At 35.2% G+C, this 19,484-nt stretch overlaps 1 protein-coding gene across 1 annotated transcript in view; it reads left to right on the top strand.

Annotated features, from left to right (window-relative positions):
* SRFBP1 (serum response factor binding protein 1) overlaps window positions 1-18,950 on the top strand; it is a 67,615-nt gene extending 48,665 nt beyond the window's left edge. The window contains exons 5-8 of the mRNA XM_004008682.6: window positions 4,592-4,673; window positions 5,647-6,358; window positions 7,851-7,888; window positions 12,086-18,950. Coding sequence (XP_004008731.3) covers window positions 4,592-4,673; window positions 5,647-6,358; window positions 7,851-7,888; window positions 12,086-12,270 — 1,017 coding nt within the window. The 3' untranslated portion in view covers window positions 12,271-18,950. The remainder of the gene's footprint in view (window positions 1-4,591; window positions 4,674-5,646; window positions 6,359-7,850; window positions 7,889-12,085) is intronic.
* Window positions 18,951-19,484: the final 534 nt, after the last annotated feature.

Here is a 19,484-nt window from a genome sequence, read left to right as displayed (position 1 = left end):
CCAGGGATCGAACCTGGGTCTCCCACATTGCATTCTTTACCATCTGAGCCACCAGGGCTTGTCATCGCACACTAGCTGTCAAACTAGGAAGCACAAAGAATGAGAATTCGTTATACATCTTTATTTTTAAGTAATTACTCATCAACAGTGTACTTCAGAAGAATAATAAAAATTTTATTTGCTGATATCATTAACTGTTTTCTTTAAAAACATAAATTGCATATAATCACAAAACCTAAAGCTGTGATATACATAATTCTACTTATTGTTACATAATCATACCTGATTAGTAACTACTTATTAGTTTTATAGACCTTATTAGTTTTATAGAGTTATTAGTTTTATAGTTTTATAGTAACTACTTATTAGTTTTATAGCTTGTCAACTCAAGCCTTAATGTTTTTGTTTGAATTCACTGCTTACATTTGGGTGCATAAGCAATATACTGTACAACTCCAATTGTAACAACTAGTATGAATGCCAACCCTAGGATTATGGAATACAATGACTCTTTTTTTACTCAATCTCACTTCTTATTAACCTGGTATTCTTCCCAAATAAGTCCACTGCAAAGGTTGCAGCATAGAAATACAGTGAAACAGAATGATATGTAACTAATAAGAATAACTCTTCATTTATTAGAAGTCATATGTAATTGTACAATTTTAAATCATATTCTAGGGCTCTTTTTTTTTTTAATAAAATATACTGAAATTGGATCACTAAGTTAGATTACTCTGAGAGATCTTCCAGAGCCAGAGCATAGAAGTAGCATTGCTAAGTAAATTCAAAGATAAAGTGATTCTTGTCAAGGTAGTGTTACTTAGTATCTACACTTGATATGCATGTATTACCACTGTTCTTTTAAACTTTTTCTGACTAACTGGAAAGATGCAGCTAGCTCTGGAAAGAAAAACACCCAGGTCATTAAAACTCTTTGCAAGTTGTCAAAACAGAGATTTGGTAACAGTAATAAATATAGCTTTGAACAATTATACATGAATACATTGGTCAAAATCTATTTTTGATTCCCAGAACTTCTTATCTAAAACATGTGAAATTAATTCACATGATAAAAATAGTTACTTTCTAGTTTTTCTGCTTTACAGATACAGTTGTTCATCTATCATCAGGAATTTTCTTTGAAGTGAATTGAATTTTTAGTAGCTACCCAGGGAAAATGCAATTTGCACCCCATTCCAGTACTCTTGCCTGGAAAATACCATGGATGTGAAGAGTCCAACACGACTGAGTGACTTCACTTTCACTTTTCAGGAAATGGCAACCCACTCCAGTGTTCTTGCCTGGAGAATCCCAGGGACAAGGGAGCCTGGTGGGCTGCTGCCTATTGGGTCGCACAGATCGGACACGACTGAAGCGACTTAGCAGCAGCAGCAGGGAAAATATACTGAAAGAAACAATTAAAGAAAAAATAGATGCTGTTGGAATGTATTCTTTTCCCTTGTAACGTAAAGAAAGATCCTTGTGGTGTGTATAACCTTTGTCAGGACTAGTTGTTTGTTGTCATTGTCACTGTTTTCACATATACGTGTTTTTACATAGAATTAGTCCTGAGGATTAAGAATAGTGCCTCTGCATTTCGCACCAAGTTGTTTCTACTACGCCAGAATATCTTATTATATCACAGTTCAGGAAGCACATTTACTGCATTTAGGGCTATAACCCATTGCCTCAGTTTGGCAGCAGAACTGTCAGGGCAGTGCTTCTGTTTTAAATTCAAGTTTTAGACATCATGAGCTTGCTTAAAAAAAAAAAATTTTTTTTTTTCTGTTTTCATCAGTTTTTGGTTGATCCCCACTGAAGATTCTTCTTGCATGTATTATAGAGCAACATTAACTCGTTCCATAAAGGACCATATTGTAAATATTTTAGGCTTTCTATGCCTTACAGTCTTTGTCACAACTATTGAACAATACAATGGTGACATAATGCAGCCATAGATGAATGAATTTGGTTTTATGTTCCAGTAAAACTTTATTTTTAAAAGCAGATAGCAGGTGAGAAACTGGCACATGAGTTAGTTTGCCAGCCACTGATTTTGAAAATCAAATACTTCTACAGATGTGTGTGTGTGTGTGTGTGTGTGTGTGAGAGAGAGAGAGAGAGAGAGAGAGAAATGGCAGTTCTCTGTTAGTCATCCCCCACCTTCAGTTACAGGTGATTCTTATGGAATTTACCCCCACATCAATATGTTTATATTAATACATTTTAAGCACTAGCTATTGACTTCCTGCTGTGGTTTACAAGGATTTAGATCTCTTTCCTCCTTCAGCCTCTGGGTCATATATGTACCCTCTTTATCTCTTCTGTCATCCTAATATGCTTGGGTTAGATTTAGATGAGGTGAACATTTAGTGATTGTTATTTTGGCTATGAGTCATTTAGTGAATGTTTATTACTTTTGTTTTTCTGTATAATATTTCTACTTATAGTTTGTAATTTTTATGTTTATTTTGTTGATTGTCTGTGTACTCTGTGTAAAACCAAATTCCTCATTGGTTTTTGAAATCGTCTCAAGATATTTAATAACACTAGGTATTCTGAATATAAATCTAAATTCCCCGTCACCATCCTGGGCATTTGGATTTCCTATTTCTCATATCCATGCCTTCCTCACTCTTTTTATTTCCTTCCTCATTTAGTGGAGCCAGTAGCTTCTTCCAGCTTGGCTTGTGGGAGACTACATCCCACCTTTACTTCAGTGTTATTCACTTTCTGTCTCCTGTGTCTCTGTATCCAAGTGTCTTCCTTATAAGGACACTGGTCATAATAGATTTAAAGCCCATCCTAAACCAGTATGCTGTCCTCTTAATTATATCTGCAATGCCCTTGTTCCTATTTCCAACTAGGATCACGTTTTCAGTTTCTTGTTAGGTATAAAATTTGAGGGTAATACCATTTGACCCAAGATAAAAAAGGTAATTAGGCAACAAGTGATCCTAGCACAGGATTTGCACCAGGTCTAAAGTTGTTTTCTGAGTGATTTTTACCTAGATAAATTCTCCAAATAGAATAGGTTTCAAGCTGTTATCTTGCTTTTCCTTAGGTACTCATCTGTGTTTATTACTGGGAGGAAAAGAGCCTTATTGGGCTATTAACAATGAGGGTAAATATAAAGCTGTTTAAAATTTATAGCTATGCTTTCACACACTAGTGGAATTTTTACGTGCTTCAGGGAGAGTTTATTGAATACCAGCTATTATCAGTTATTGTTTTAGGCATTAGGTCTACAGGAATGTGGAAGACAAAGTCCCTGCCTCTTGTGATGTGAAGTAAATGGTGATGAAAAGTGTTGTGTTAATTCAGATAACATTTGAGCAGAGACCTGAATACAATGAAATGATCAGCCAAGTAGAGAAGAACTTGCAAAGGGATAGCTTAAGCATCAGAAGGCAGTAAAGCTTTCAAAAGAACCCATAAGGAAGTAGCATGATCTGGTTACATTTAAACTTCACTGTGACTGCTATATGGAAAATAGTCTGTGGAAGAACAAAAGCCAGTGGAGAATGACCAGTTATGGGCTTACTGCGTTGGTCCAGGTGAGAGGTGTTAGTGATTTGATTTGGTCAAAGGAAGTAAGCAGAAATGGTGATTAGTGACTGATTCTGGATAGATTTTGCAGACGAAATCACAGCATTTGCTGAAGGATTTATCGTGAGCTGTGAAGAAAGGAGAAACGTAATGGAAGAATCATGAGTTTTAGCCCTTAACCACCAGAAAAATTAAACTTATATCTAATAAGATGGAAAAAGATTTAAAGTTTCAGGAGAAAATCACAGAATTTTCTTTTAACATGTCAAGTAGGTAGTTGGATATATGAGTCCAGAGATCAAGTTAGAGCTTGAGGTAGAAATTTGGAAGTTTCAACCACAGATGATATTTATTTAAAGTAGTCTGAACTATGAATTTTCTCAGTGAATAAATACTATGTGTGTGTGTGTCTGTATGTTTGTGTATGTGTATACACACACACACACACACACACACATATATATCATTATATGTATATAATCCCATTCGGGTCATCATCAAACATCTACAAAGTGTTGTCTATAAGCCAGGCACTGGTGAAAGGTTCTGAGAATGAAATAGTGGTATTAGTCATTCAACATAAAAATATATAGTATTTGATAACTTTAGGTCTCTGGTAAATGGAACTTAAGGCGTTATATTAGTCATGGATTGTATCAGCCAGATGAGTACTAATATGGTACTTGATTCTTTCACGTTAGTTTAGTATTCTATACTAGATTTTCAAACTCTTTGACTGCAGGATCTATATTACACTTTTTAATATATCACACGTGATGCCTACCACAATTCTGGAACAATATTAATTACTCAAAGAATATTTGTTAATTGATTACATAATTTTAACTGTCAAGAACAGTAGTATTTTTTTCAACATGTTATCTTTAGAATGCATTATACAGGTGAGTTACCTAGTTAGAATATTAACAAATTTCTGTTCCCTAACTCTTAACTTTCAAAAATTATAATGAGTTGCATTTTATTCACTTCTTGGTAGTGTTAGTTTTTATTCCCATGTGTTTATTATCTCAATTTGCAGCCTGATTCGACTGCTGCTGAAAGAGCAGTTGCTAGACTAGCAGTGCACCCTCTTCTGAAGAAAAAAATTGATGTGCTAAAAGGTATGAATTAAATGACTTAAGCCATTTTCAGTAAATAATTTGAATAAATGGCCATTCATTTATTTACTTTTATGATTTTTTTTAACTTTTGAGGATCTTTTACATTATAAATGTCCTTTCAAATGCTTCCAAATGTAGGAAACTACCTGAAAATTTTTTATATCTAAAAAATTCTGCATTTTTTCTAAATTCCTAAATTTTATAAATTCTTAAAATAGATAATATTCATGGTAATATTAAATACAACTGACTTTCTAAATATTTTGCTATGTTTAGTCACTCAGTTGTGTCCAACTCTCCGACCCCATGGACTGTAGCCTGCCAGGTTCCTCTATCCATGGAGATTCTCAAGGCAAGAATCCTGAAGTAGGTTGCCATGCCCTCCTCCAGAGGATCTTCCCAACCCAGGGATCAAACCCATGTCTCCCGCATTGCAGGCAAATTTTTTTTACCATCTAAGCCACCACGGAAGCCCATTCTAAATATTGATGTAATTCATATTATTACTTACCTTGCCATTTAGTCACATAATTTTATTTATGTTTGTATATTATAAAATATAATGAAAGAACTAAATGCTTCTGACACAGATTAGAAGATAATTATTTTTATGCCTGAAAGCACAATTTATAATGCCCTGCAATGTATTAATACATTATTGCTATAGAAATTAAAATTGCCATTTTATTCATTTATATTCAGTGAAGTTTTTACTGTTCTTAATATCATACATGAAAGAATAAATTTAATTTTAGAGATTTAAAATGGATACCTCTGAGCATTTCATAAATGTTCTGGTTTTCTAAAAGTTAATAGAATTCTTTGTGAATTTGCACCTATTATATATATGTAATTTAAATTCCAATCATTGTTAAGTATTTCCAAATAATTTAAGAAATACGGTACTAAAACAGTGATTTTTTTAATTATTTGTTTCAGTGCTGAAACAAGTCATGTGCTGTTTCTCTTGCAGCTGCTGTCAAATCCTTTAAAGATGCAAGACAAAATGTTGTTGAAGTTAAGTCATCAAACAGTGCTTCAGAAGAAAATCATTCCAAGGACACTTTGTGTTCAAATGATGATGCCAGTAAGTTACAGCATGAAGGAACTATTATCCATGAACAAAAAGAGAAGGAAGCCAAAATATTGGCAAAGAAACCAATAAATAATTCAAAAGAAAAAATAGCCAAGATGGATCATGGACCCAAAGCAATGGACGTCGCAAATTCTCTATCAGAGCCTTCCGAGAAAGATTCTGCAATTCCCTCAGCATCCCAGAAGACACCTTCTGACCCCAAAATGAAAGCATTAAGTAAAACCAAAAAAATGAAAGAGTCCAGTAGCTCACTTGATGTTGACAGTGATGGAGAAGAATTATATGAAGAACAGAAGGAATATTTTGATGATAGCACAGAAGAAAGGTTTTACAAACAGTCTTCCATGTCTGAGGATAGTGATAGTGGTGATGACTTCTTCATTGGGAAAGTCAAACGGGCACGAAAGAAGGAAAGTAGTTGTCGTTTTTCAGATAAGGAACAAAACCCCCCCAAAAAATTGTTGCTTGAAGAAGATAAACTTGAAACCCATCAAAATTTACAAAATGATAAAAACAAGCCACGTACAGAGGCAAGGAGGTTTGAATCAGTGTTTTTCCAGTCTTTATCTGGATCTAAGAGCCTTGAAAGGTAAGAATATTTTTTCATTCTGAAATAATTATTAATTCTTAATTTGTGAAAGGTATGAAATATCTACACATCCTGACATTGAGATGGCTGTCTCATACATAGTTCTAGTTTGAACACAATTTGTATTTAGACTTGGCCCTCTCCAACTTTATATTGGAGTAATATTTACAAATATACGTTATGATAATGCCAAATTCTTCCAGCCTCATCAGAAAATGAGATAATATAGATAATTTATCTAATATAATGTCTAGCTAATTTAAGTGTATTCCTTCACTATCAAAGTTTTGAAACTTTTGAGTTAACTTTTGGTGAAAACTTTTGAAAATGTCTCATGTATTTCACTTTGTAAACAGAACTTTCTGAAAAGACTGTGGTGAATTTTTTTTTGTTTTGTTTTTTCTCTTGTTGACCTAGAGCATTATTGTAAAACAATTGTTTTATACATTTTCCTGTTTCAGTATATAAGGCTGCTTGCTTGCCCTAACACCAAGTGTCTCCAGACTGCTTTCTATTTGGTGGTGCTTATACTTGGTGGTCATCCTTATCCCTTCTGTAATCACTGCTTTTTCCAGCTGTTTTGTTGTAAATCAATAGGTTTAATTTCATTTTTAATTCTAATGTTAGGCGATATCTTTACATTTTAGAATAAAAATCATGGTTAGCTATCTTCTTCAGTAAACAAATTTTCTATAATAAATAGGTTAGGCATAATTTTTAATAAAACAAAAAAGTGATGTTGAAATTTTCCCAGAAAGTAAGAGTATGGAAAAGATAGATAAGCCATCTTTGAAGCCATGAAAATTATTAAATTAGTCCTTGTAGCTCCCAACTCTGCCTTCAAAAGATTTATTTTTTTTCCTCACTTGAAAATTACATACCACTATCCCTTTCTTTTCCCCAAAATTGTTAACTTAATTTTTGTTACATGTGATTCATTGCTCCAATAAGAAGATTTTTGAACTTCTTTGTCTAGATAGTTCTCAAGCATCCAAGGTAACCAAGACAGGATATTTTATAGCCAGAAGTCATGATAAGGATGTTGAGAGGAAGATTCCTACATACTTCTGTAGTGATACTCTGCTCAGTCGTGTCTGACTCTGCAACCCCACAGACTGTAGCCCACCAGCGTCCCTTGTCCATGGGATTCTCCAGGCAAGAATACTAAAAGGGGCTGCTGATCCCTACTCCAGAGGATCTTCCCCACCCAAGGATCACACCCACTTCTCTTGCGTCTCCTGCATTGGCAGGTGGATTCTTCACCACCTTTACTAGTGCCGCCTAGGAAGTCCATAGTGATACTGGGATCTAACAGACCTTTGATGTAGCTAGAACATGGGGTTTTCATAATTTTTTAATTGTTTCTAGTGGGGGAGGTAAAGGAGCATGATAGTTTTTAAAGTGAGTTTTATCAACATTTTTATGTTGTCTTCTTAAAGTCAGAGGATTTATTTCAATATTAAATATCCTAATGGTGTTTTTCTTCTTTTAGAAATCACAGAGAACAGGTTCCAAGAGGCAAAACTCTGGGTATGTACTAATAACTACCTGACTTTCACATACAGTTGAGCAGTTCCTTTCCGAAGAGGAAAGAAGAAAAACTCTGGTTGCTGACTTGTTATTTAGTCATGAAGTCGTATCTGAGACCTTTGTGTCTGAGTCTTTTGTAACCCTGTGGGCTGTAGCCTGCCAGGCTCCTCTGTCCATAGGATTTCCCAGGCAAGAATACTGGAGTGGGTTGCCGTTTCCTTCTCCAAGGGATCTTCCCAAGCCAGGGATTGAACCTGTGTCTCCTGATTCTTAACCACTGAGCCACCAGAGAATCCTGGTTGCTTGGTAGTCTGAATAAGTTCTGTGCCCACAGAAATGAAAATAGAGCATCTTGTAATTATCAGTATAGTTTTTTGTTTTTTTATTTTATGTGGTTTTTTAACTCTCTCTGTTCTGCCGGTAGGAAAGATACAGACATAACATATTAGTAATATTGAGTCTGATTTCAGTTCAGTTCACTCACTCAGTCATCTGACTCTTCGCTGCCCCATGGACTGCAGCACCCCAGGCCTCCCTGTCCATCAGCAGTTTCCCGGAGTTTACTCAAACTCATGTCTATTGAGTTGGTGATGCCATCCAACCATCTCATCCTCTGTCATCCCCTTCTTCCACCTTCAGTCTTTCCCAGCATCAGGGTCTTTTCTAATGAGTCAGTTCTTTGCATCAGGTGGCCAAAGTATTGGAGTTTCACCTTCAGCAACAGTCCTTCCAATGAATATTCAAGACTGATTTCCTTTAGGATGGACTGGATCTCCTTGCAGTCCAAGGGACTCTCAAGAGTCTTTGCCAACACCACAGTTCAAAAGCGTTAATTCTTCAGCACTCAGCTTTCTTTATAGTCAGCTCTTACAAGCATCCATGACAACTGGAAGAACCATCGCTTTGAATAGATTGACCTTTATTGGCAGGGTAATGTCTCTGCTTTTTAATATGCTCTCTGGGTTGGTCATAGCTTTTCTTCCAAGGAGGAAGTGAAGTGAAGTGAAGTCACTCAGTCGTGTCCGACTCTTTGTGACCCCATGGACTGTAGCCCACCAGGTTCCTCCACCCATGGGATTCTCCAGGCAAGAGTACTGGAGTGGGTTGCCGTTTCCTTCTCCAGGGGATCTTTCCAACCCAGGGATCGAACCCAGGTCTCCCACATTGTAAGCAGACGCTTTTGCAAGTGTCTTTTAATTTCATGGCTGCAGTCACCATCTGCAGTGATTTTGGAACGCCCAAAATAAAGTCTCTCACTGTATCCATTGTTTCCCCATCTATTTCCCATGAAGTGATGGGACCGGATGCCATGATCTTAGTTTTCTGAGCTTTAAGCCAACTTTTTCACTCTCCTTTTCACTTTCATCAAGAGGCTCTTTAGTTCTTCTTCACTTTCTGCCATAAGGGTGGTGTCATCTGCATATCTGAGGTTGTTGATATTTCTCCCAGAAATCTTGATTCCAGCTTGTGCTTCATCCAGCCTAGCATTTCACATGATGTATTCTGCATATGAGTTGAAATAGCAGGGTGACAATATACAGACTTGACGTACTCCTTTCGCAATTTGTAATCAGTCTGTTGTTCCATGTCCAATTCTAACTGTTACTTCTTGACCTGCATACAGAGATTTCTCAGGAGGCAGGCAAGGTGATCTGGTATTCCCATCTCCTGAAGAATTTTCCATAGTTTGTTGTGATCCACACAGTCAGGCTTTAGTGTAGTCAATAAAGCAGATGTTTTTCTGGAATTCATTGGTTTTTTCATGATCCGATGGATGTTGGCAGTTTGATCTCTGATTCCTCTGCCTTTTCTAAAACAAGCTTGAACATCTGGAAGTTCATGGTTCACATATTGTTGAAACCTGGCTTGGAGAATTTTGAGCATTATTTTGCTAGCGTGTGAGATGAGTGCAATAATTTGAACATTCTTTGGCATTGTCTTTCTTTGGGATCAGAATAAAAACTGACCTTTTCCAGTCCTGTGGCCACTGCTGAGTTTTCTAAATTTGCTGGCATATTGAGTGCAGCACTTTCACAGCATCATCTTTTAGGATTTGAAATAACTCATTTGGAATTCCACCACCTCCACTAGCTTTGTTCATAGTGATGTTTCCTATGGCCCACTTGACTTCGCATTCCAGGATGTCTGGCTCTCGGTGAATGATCATACCATTGTGGTTATCTGGGTCATGAAGATCCTTTTTGTACAGTTTTTCTGTGTATTCTTGCCACCTCTTCTTAATATCTTCTGCTTCTGTTAGGCCCATACTGTTTCTGTCCTTTATTGTGCCCATCTTTGCATGAAATGTTCCCTTGGTATCTCTAATTTTCTTGAAGAGATCTCTAGCCTTTTCCATTCTGTTGTTTTCCTCTATTTCTTTGCATGGGTCACTGAGGAAGGTTTTCATATCTCTTCTTGCTATTCTTCGGAACTCTGCATTCAAATGGGTATATCTTTCCTTTTCTCCTTTGCCTTCTGCTTCTCTTCTTTGCATTTATGAGAAAGCCATACCTTTACTCTTATCTCTGCTCCAGGGCTACATCTCTATAGGTCTTTACTACTTAAAATCTTTCTCCATCTTATCTCTCACAGTTTGGAGTCCAAAGGCTTTTCTAAACCTTAAATGCCCAATAATCTGTACCCTCTTTTCCCTTTTGTATCTGCCTGTGAATTGGCCAGTTTTTTCCTGAACTCTTCTCTTTTTCTTTTTAGTACTTTGCCAAAGAGCCATCAGTACACTAATCTTTTTATTCTTTCCAGACACTTCCCTTGTGCTGCAATTCCATAAGCGTGTAGCTTGCTTCCCAAGTTTTAACTAGCAACAGTTTTACCTTTTCCTAACACATAGGATACTCACTTGTAATACATAGGATACTCACTTGTAGCCTTAGATATCGTTTCCTTACCACCTACTACAGAACTGTAAAATCCATGCCACATTTTTATGTTATTTTAATGACTGTATAAAGTCATTGGTAAATACGTGGCCTTATATTCACAAATACAGAATAGCTGCAAATTTAAAAATTCCCACATCTTCCTAATAAGAAGACCCAATTAGAACGTGTTGTTTTTACTTAGCTTATAAATTTATATTTAATTTATCCATTTATTTTCACATGCAAGTATGCTTTACATAGTTTTTAAAATACATATCAGTTTAGAAATACTATCTTATTCAAATTTTAGGTTACATGAAATGGTTTCATTTAACATCTTAATTCTTCACTCTATCACTAGAGGCACTCTTGGGAGTATTATAACAGATTTCTAGAGCACGTGTGATTTGTACAAGATATGGGATGTTTTGAATCTGTGTGCAGTGATCTTTGGAAATGTTATCCCAATTGTACACTTGTTTCAATAACATTATGACATTTGCTTTTTAAGATCTTTAAAAGGCCTCTTGACAATGATGGCTAACTAGCAGTGGAAAAATTATGCACCCCTAGGACTGATTAATAAATTGGTATTAAATTTTTTGCCTTGTCTTTCTGATCCTATAAATGTGCATTGATTCAGTCCTTCCAGGCCTGTATGTCTCTCAGTACTTTGTTGAAAGTAAGATAATAGAAGTTTCTCATAATGAAAGAGGTGAGCTAGATTACAAATTGCCACCCTCGTATTTGGTGGATAACTTAATGGTCAGAAAGAACAGTGTCTTAAATTTGGGTAGATATTGCAGTCACAAATTTTTTGTTCAGTAACAGAAGGGAGTGGAATCAATTAATAGCCCTTTAAATAGCTCACCCATCAACACTGTTGAATTCAATATTTTAGTTAAAACATGTGAGTTTTCTGGCTGCATTGCTCCACACACAGATATCATATGCCAATGAATCATATTCCTTTAAAAATACAAAATACTCTCCTTTTAAAAGTTTGTTTCCTTATGTGTTGTCTGGACTGTGTTTTCCTTTTTTAATGTCAATGTAAAAAGATAAAACAGCATATACTAGGAGGCATGCAACGAACATCCATTGACAACAGAAAGCGTGTGTCCCAAAATTCACTGGCCGTATGTGTATTCCAACTTCAAAGTTCCCAGGAGGGCTTAGATTTTTTCACAGTTTGAGGTATTCTACCTAAGTAAAACTAAATTTCTTCCTTAAATACTGGTTTGAGAAGATAAAATGTTTGTCTCGTATGCTATTTATGTATAGACTTGGTTTTCATTAATTTTGTTTTCTCCTGCAGATTTTCAGCACATTGAACCTCAGATCAAGAGTCAGTTTAATAAGAAAGCACAAAGAGGGTTTGAAAATACAAAACAGAAATCACAGCTGCCTCTTCATCCTTCATGGGAAGCAAGCCGGCGGCGAAAAGAACAGCAATCCAAAATTGCTGTGTTTCAGGGGAAAAAAATTACCTTTGATGATTGATCAGTACTATATTTTTTGTCAACTTCTCTGTCTAAATTTGATTTTCTTCTTATTTTTTAAACTAGCTCATTATTAAAATATATATTTAAGTAAGTCTCTGAATGGGTTATAGAAATGAGTTGGTTTTGTCTTTTTTAAGTGTGTTCGTGTTACATTTAAGCTTCTGTAGATCAAGTACATACTTAATTTTGAATATGTCTAGACTGTTGTCCCTCTATAAAAGAATTTGGAGATGATAGCTATCTCAGATTTTCTCATTTGGTTTTTTCATGAAGTATATTTCACTATGTCAGCTCTGTGTTTCCTTACTTTGAAAATAAATGTTGAGTGATATTTGAAATAATAATGGAAAAATATGAGGAAAGTGTAGCTATTTAAAACAGACTATTTTTACTGGAAGTTACTCCTGTTAGCAAAACTAAGATGATAACTTTTATTATGGGTATACAGATAATAAGGTATATAAGTAAATATTAGTTTTTATTATAGTTTTAATTATTTGTAATGTTTTAGTTTTTGACTGTTTAAAATAGTTTCCAGGGAAATTTTTGGATTTTATGTTTAGTCATTTAGGCAGCATTCATGTTCAAATGTTGCAACCAACCAAAAATTAGTTTTACTGTATATAAAATTTCTGTCAGATCATAAATATATAACGTACTAGACCTGTGTTCTTTATAGAAACAGTTTTTGAGGAATCATAGGTTTGGAATTTACAAGAGCAAATTCTGAAGGAGATGTGATTACAGAAGCATTTTCACTGATAGCTAAGCAGAGGTTATAACTCACTGAAGAAGGGACTGCTTAATATTTCATAGTACTGTTATTTAAAAGGGAAACAGAATTTTAAAAATCCCTTCAAATGTTTCGCTTCTTGCTACTGGGAGAAATTAAAGTTCTTGGTTAACTGAGTAATGCTAACTAAATTCTATTTTTTCTATGCATTGATCCTATTAATGATGATACAACGCTTTCTGGTGGTAGAAATTCAGGAACTCTGGAAAGTCATTTTTATCTTTTTCAAAAGCTTAAGAGTTTAGATAACTAAAGCAGTAGAATTCAAGAGGTTATACGGAAAGAAAATTATTTTTGCTGTGTTAAATGCAAAATTTGTTTTTTAAGTTTGTTTACAGTTACGTACAAAATTATGTCAAATTGAAATTAATTTGAATTGAAAGTTTAATTATGAAAAACTACTCCAAGAAAGTTGAAAAATAATGTTTCTATCCCTACCCAGATTTAGCCAAGCCGTGAGGTTGAGAGCACTATTTGTCAACCCAGCACTTCTAACCCTAACTTCAAGGAGTTAGGGTTTGACTACAAAGTTAGAAGAAAGAGGCCACACAAGACTACTCACTTCTGACACCAACTGCAGGTTTGGAGATTGCAGGGGAGGGCTCCCCAAATACTGTCAGATTCAAAAATTTGCTTGCAGAACTCACTGAAACCTGTTATATTCCTAGTTACAGTTCATTATACAGTTCAGCGACTGAACAACAACAGATAGTTGATGACAAGTAAAGAGTACAGATTATAACCAGCCAAGGGAAGAGATGCATAGGGCAGAGTCTGTGAGGCTTCTAAAAGCGAAGTTTCTGTTGTCCTCCAGTTGCATTACCATCCTTGAATCAGTATGCACAGTGTTGCCAATCTAAAAAGCTCACTGGAGTTTTAGTGTCCAGAATTTTTATTATATCTTTCATATATAGACATGGTCAGTTGATTGCCCATGTGATGGTTTCAGATGCATTGATAATATCATATGACCCGAAGACTCATCCTAAATGAGGTCTTTTTTAGTGCAGCCAACCCCTGCTCTAAACAAGAACACTCCTATCAGGTATGATATAGAGTGCCTCATGAAGCTGAAGGCAAAGGCAGTTTCTCTCTTTGGGCAAGGCCAGGTTCTTTACTACACAGCATCCGTCACCCAAATTCCCCCAATATTAACATTTTTCTGTATCTACTTTATCTTTGACTCTCATACTCCCTTCTCTCCTCCTTTTTTCCTTCCTTTTCTCCTCTCTCTCCTTCCTTTTTTATAATCTTTATTGTTTCATCTCTCTTTTCCTCATTTTATCCCTGTCTCCCTCTCCATCTGCTCTCTTCCTCTCATCTTTTTATCATTTCTTCTTTTTCTCTACCCTGTTTATAGCCTCTCTCTAAAAACAAAGTCATTCTCTGTTCTTTTGTATTACCACACTTCAGTTATCAAAAATTAGGATTTTGCCAATTGTCCCAGTGTCTTTTTACAGCAACGGAAAAATCCAGCATCAAGCCTTACATCCAGTTGTCACCTTACATTCAGTTATCTCTCTTTGGTTGGAAACAGTACCTCAGTCTGTCTTAGGATTTCATGACATTGACCTTTTTCAAAAGTGCAGATCAGTTATTTTGCAGTATCCTTTTATTTGGGCTTGTCTAATATTCACATTTTCATATTCAAGTTATGCACTTTTGGCAGGAATGTTGCAGAAAGAATGTTGCATTTGTCCTGTTGCATCATATCTGAAGTTAGGTGATGATGTTGATATGGATGGGCCTTTACTGGTGATGTTAACTCTGCTTGTTTGTTTTAAGTGGTATTTATATGGTTTTTCCACTGCAGGATCACTATTTTCTCTTTGTCACGAATAATTATCTTGTGGGGAGATACTTTGAGACTGTGTGAAACTGTCTTGAAACTTTCATGCACTAGTTTTAACATTCATAATTCTTACCTGAAATAATTAATGCTATAGTAGTTTATGATTTTTTTTTTATTTCACTGTTTTTCTACACTTATTAGATGGCTTTTTAGAATAAGGGAGAATCTTACATTTTCTCCTGTTAATTGAGCTTTTAAATGTATTTCAGTATTATCTCATGGATACTTCTCTTTTCTCCTTTTCTATTATTTTTTTTATTAATTCGCTATTTTTTATTCATTTTATCGATTATTGGATTATAAGATTTATTATAGTATACATCTCAAGTAGTATTTATACCACTTTACTTACGGGCCAAACACCTTACTGCAGTAAATGTCACGTTTCTCCCCAAGCTTTTGTACTATTGTTTATATACATTTTGCTTCTACATTTAACCCTGTAGTGCATTGTTATTGATTTTACTAAAATTTCTGTTTTTCTTTGTATCATGTTTATGTTTTTCTCTCTTTCCTGGAACATTAATAGCTGTTTTAATGATCTTGTCTGCAGTGATTCTTTTGGGGCAGTTTGTACCAACAAGGTATATTTGGCATTGTCTAGAGATATTTTGAGTGTCACATCTGGAAACGATGTTGCATCTAGTGGATATAGGCCTGGGATGCTGCTAAATATTCTGTTATATATGCAAGAAATAATTATCACACCCAGAATTTCAGCAATACCAAGGTTATGAAATCTTGGTCTGGGGCTCATTTGGTGCCACTGCTGAGGCATTACTATTCTAAGAATTCTGCCTAATTCTTTGTCTGTCAGGAGATTTTTCGGTTGTGTCTGGTGAAAGCAGACTGGACCTGGACCTGTGTTAGGATGTTTCCACTAATTCTTGTTTAGTGACTTTTTTCCCCTGGCCCTATTAGATTCTTTTTACACTTTTTGCAGATCAGTCTGATATGATTGATTTCAAGGAATCATTGTATAGACCTCCAGAGTACTTACTCCTCTCTGTGCATCTCTTTCCTTTTTTTTTTGCCTCACAAATTCTAGTCACATTCTACCTAAACTTTGAACTGTCTCCTAAGTAAAGCTATTGGGCTATTTTGATGTCCCTTCCTATTGCAGTATAATTTGGAAACTCTTCAATCAGTGAGCTGCGCACTTGTAGCACTCATTTGTGTTTTCTCTCAGGTATTAATATCCTGTACTGCTCTTTGTCCATTGCCTGAAACCTTTGTTTCAAATCTGTTTTGTCCAGTTTTCTAGTTTAATATAGAAAAATAAATCTAATTCCTGTTATTTTGTAATGGTTGGAAATAGACGTTCTTTATATCGATGCTTGGTGTATCCTTACTTTGGTTAGTGGAAGCCCCTTCAAGTTGTTTTCTGTGGGGTTTTTTTTTTGGCATGTAAGTCCTTTCTGTAGTAGTGAGGAAGGTGGTTTCTTAGTTTCCACAATATATTTATTTTCTCAGCCCCAGAGTACACAGAAGTTCATTTCAAAATTGCTGGTTGATACCTTTGCAAAACACAAGTTTATTAATGAAACTAATTTATGTTTGAGGTTCTTTTTCTTTACCCTGAGGGCATATGATTTCAAAACTAAGTTTGCAAGTTATCTGGGATATTGTTAGCAAAAATGGCTGACTAAGGACATCCAAGAATTACCTTTCTCCTTTAAAAGCAGTGGAGAAAGCTGTCCATAGTGTCAGAATTGATGTTTTCAGAACTGCAGAATTAACCAAAAGCTTACTAAGGGTTGTTATTTATTTAAAATGGCTGAAACTTGATAGAGTATCTTTGTGACATTTTAACTTGCTTTATTCTCATCCCCTACTCCCCAAGTCCATGGTGTCTTGAAAATCAGCAGCCCACAATCATGATGAAAACCTGCAGCCTGACAGATACTGGAGGAGCCAGAAAAAGGTTGGAACTTTTTCAAAGACACATTCCCTAAGAATTATCTTTATTTGACCAGTAATGTAGTACACTGGAAGACCCCATGGCAATTCTGTCTTTATCTGACTTGGCTAAGAGCTTGCCCAATGTGAAAAGCCTTTTTCCTGAGATCACTTTTTGAAATCAGTTAAAGGCAATTGTTTAACATCACAATTTCCCAAGGCAGTGAATAAGTTGGTGAAGACAGAAGTTAATCAAACAGCTTAAAAGGAAGTCTGGAAAATTCACTGTCCTTAGGAACTTTGATAAGTTTTGATATATTTCCTGGAATTAAGAAAGCCATGTGAATGACAGGATTATGTGCACGTTCAGGAAAGTGCTGAGAACGCCCTAAACCCTCACTTCTGGTTGACTTTGGGAGCTCTACATAAGCAGGAAGTGATGACTAGTGTGGAATTGTCAACTTCCTGGCCAAGTGTTGAAGGTGTACCCCAACACACATACGGGCTCTCAACAAAGTTAGTGAAGTATCAATTCCAGGCATTAAGGGAATCTTCGTCCAGTTATTAGCATACCAGTAAGCAAATGAAGTAGAGACTTTAGTGGCCATATACAACAAAGAATACAGATTTCACAAAAAATAGTTAAGAAAAGTCAGTAGACAAACAGCAACAAAAAATAGCAACAACAAACCCTAAGGAGAAGAGAATATCTGATTTCTAGAGTTGCAACATATATTACTATTTAAAATGCCTAGTTTTCAACAGAATGTTGTAACACATGCACGATGTATGGCTCATATACAAGGAGAAAAAACGATCTATAGAAACTGTCCCAAATAGACCCAAACTTTGAATTTATTTGAGGAAAACTTCAAATAGGCTATTTTAAGTGTGTTCAAAGAACAAAAGGAAACAATATCTAAAAGTCTAAGAGAAAGTTTGAGAACTATTCTTATCAAATAGAGAATATCAATAATGAGATTAAAATTACAAAGAAGAAAGAAAAAAGTTTATGAATTGAAAACTACATTATTTAAACAAATGTCAACAGAAGGGTTCAACAGTACATATGAGCAGTTAGGAAGGGTTGACTGAAGCTCACAATTGATCAATTGAGATTATCCAGTTAGAGGAACAGAGGGAAAATAAATAATGAAAGTTAATAGACTCTTGAAGACCCATGGGGATACTATCAAGCATGTTAATATAGGCATAATAAGAGTCTAATATGACCCCACATTTCCAATCATAGTTGTGTACCCCCAAGAGAATTGAAAACATATTTAAAGGGAAGAAAATTGAATGCAAATGTTCATGAGAGCATTATTCATAATAGAGAAAAAGAGGAAAGAACCCAAATATCCATCCCCTGATGACTGGATAAATGGTATATACATGCAGTGGCATATTACTGAGCCATCAAAAAAGAATGAAGTATTGATACATATTGTGACATGGATGAATTAGAGTTCTGTTCTGTTTATTTGAAATGTCTAGAATAGGTAAATCCATTGAGATCAAAAGTAGATTAGTGGCTGAGAAGGGCTGAGGGGGAGAGGAATAGGGAGTGCCTGTTAATGGATGTGACATTTCTTCAAGGACTGGATGTGTTCTGAAATTGGATATTGTAGTGTTGGTTCCACAACTTTGTGAATATACAAAAATCCACTGAATTGTGTGCTTTATAAGGATGCATATTACTGTATGTGAATTATATCTCATTTTTTTAAGTAATAATAAAATTTTACCTGGATTAGTGTATTTTTTCCCCCAGTCTTCTTCCTTCCATATAGTACTTCATTTGAAATGCATTTTAGTTCAAATACTTCTGATTGTATTTTATTTTAAGGATTATTTTCTATATCCTTGGTAATTGTATTTACTTTTTTCTTTATGTATGTGAAATGTTAATATTGTTCTGTATTTTAGAGCTCCATAAAACAATATACTCAGAGAAGTGGCAGCTCCACTCTTCAAATTGTTAATTTCCTTTTCACCCCAACCCCTCACTCCCCATGTAGATAATCAGCCTCATTTGTCCTTAGTGTATTCTTCCTGTGTTTTTATTTGCAGATTAATAAATATGTATTTTTTTTATTTCCCCTTTCTTACATAAAAATTGACATTTTCTAAATGCTTTTATAATCCTTGCTTTCTTCATTTAAAAATGTTGGGTTGGTCCAAAAGTTCATTTGTTTTTTTCCCATAAGATGGCTCTAGTTAGTGCTTAGTTGTCTTTAACATTGTTCAGAACAATTTTGTTAGATTCTATTGTGACAGCTGTCATATCAGCATGCATTAAAAACTTATCAAAATTGGTGAATTTTTGTATAGCTATTTTAATATTGAAGATGCGGGGAAAGCAACATTTTTGGCATATTATGCTTTATTATTTCAAGAAAGGTAAAAACAACTAATATGCGAAAAAGATTCATGCAGTGTATGAAGAAGGTTCTATGACTGATCAAACATGTCAAAAATGGTTGACAAAGTTTCATTCTGGACATTTTTCACTGAACAGTCCTCCATGGTCTTCGGGTAGACCAGTTGAAGTGATAGCGATCAAATAGAGACATTAATTGAGAATAATCAATATTTTACCACACAGGAGATAGCCAACATACCCAGAATATCCAACTCAAGTGTTGAAAATAATTTGCACCAACTT

Source organism: Ovis aries, chromosome 5, assembly GCF_016772045.2.
Source record: "Ovis aries strain OAR_USU_Benz2616 breed Rambouillet chromosome 5, ARS-UI_Ramb_v3.0, whole genome shotgun sequence".
NCBI lineage: Eukaryota > Metazoa > Chordata > Mammalia > Artiodactyla > Bovidae > Ovis > Ovis aries.
This window is presented reverse-complemented; position numbering and strand designations above follow the sequence as displayed.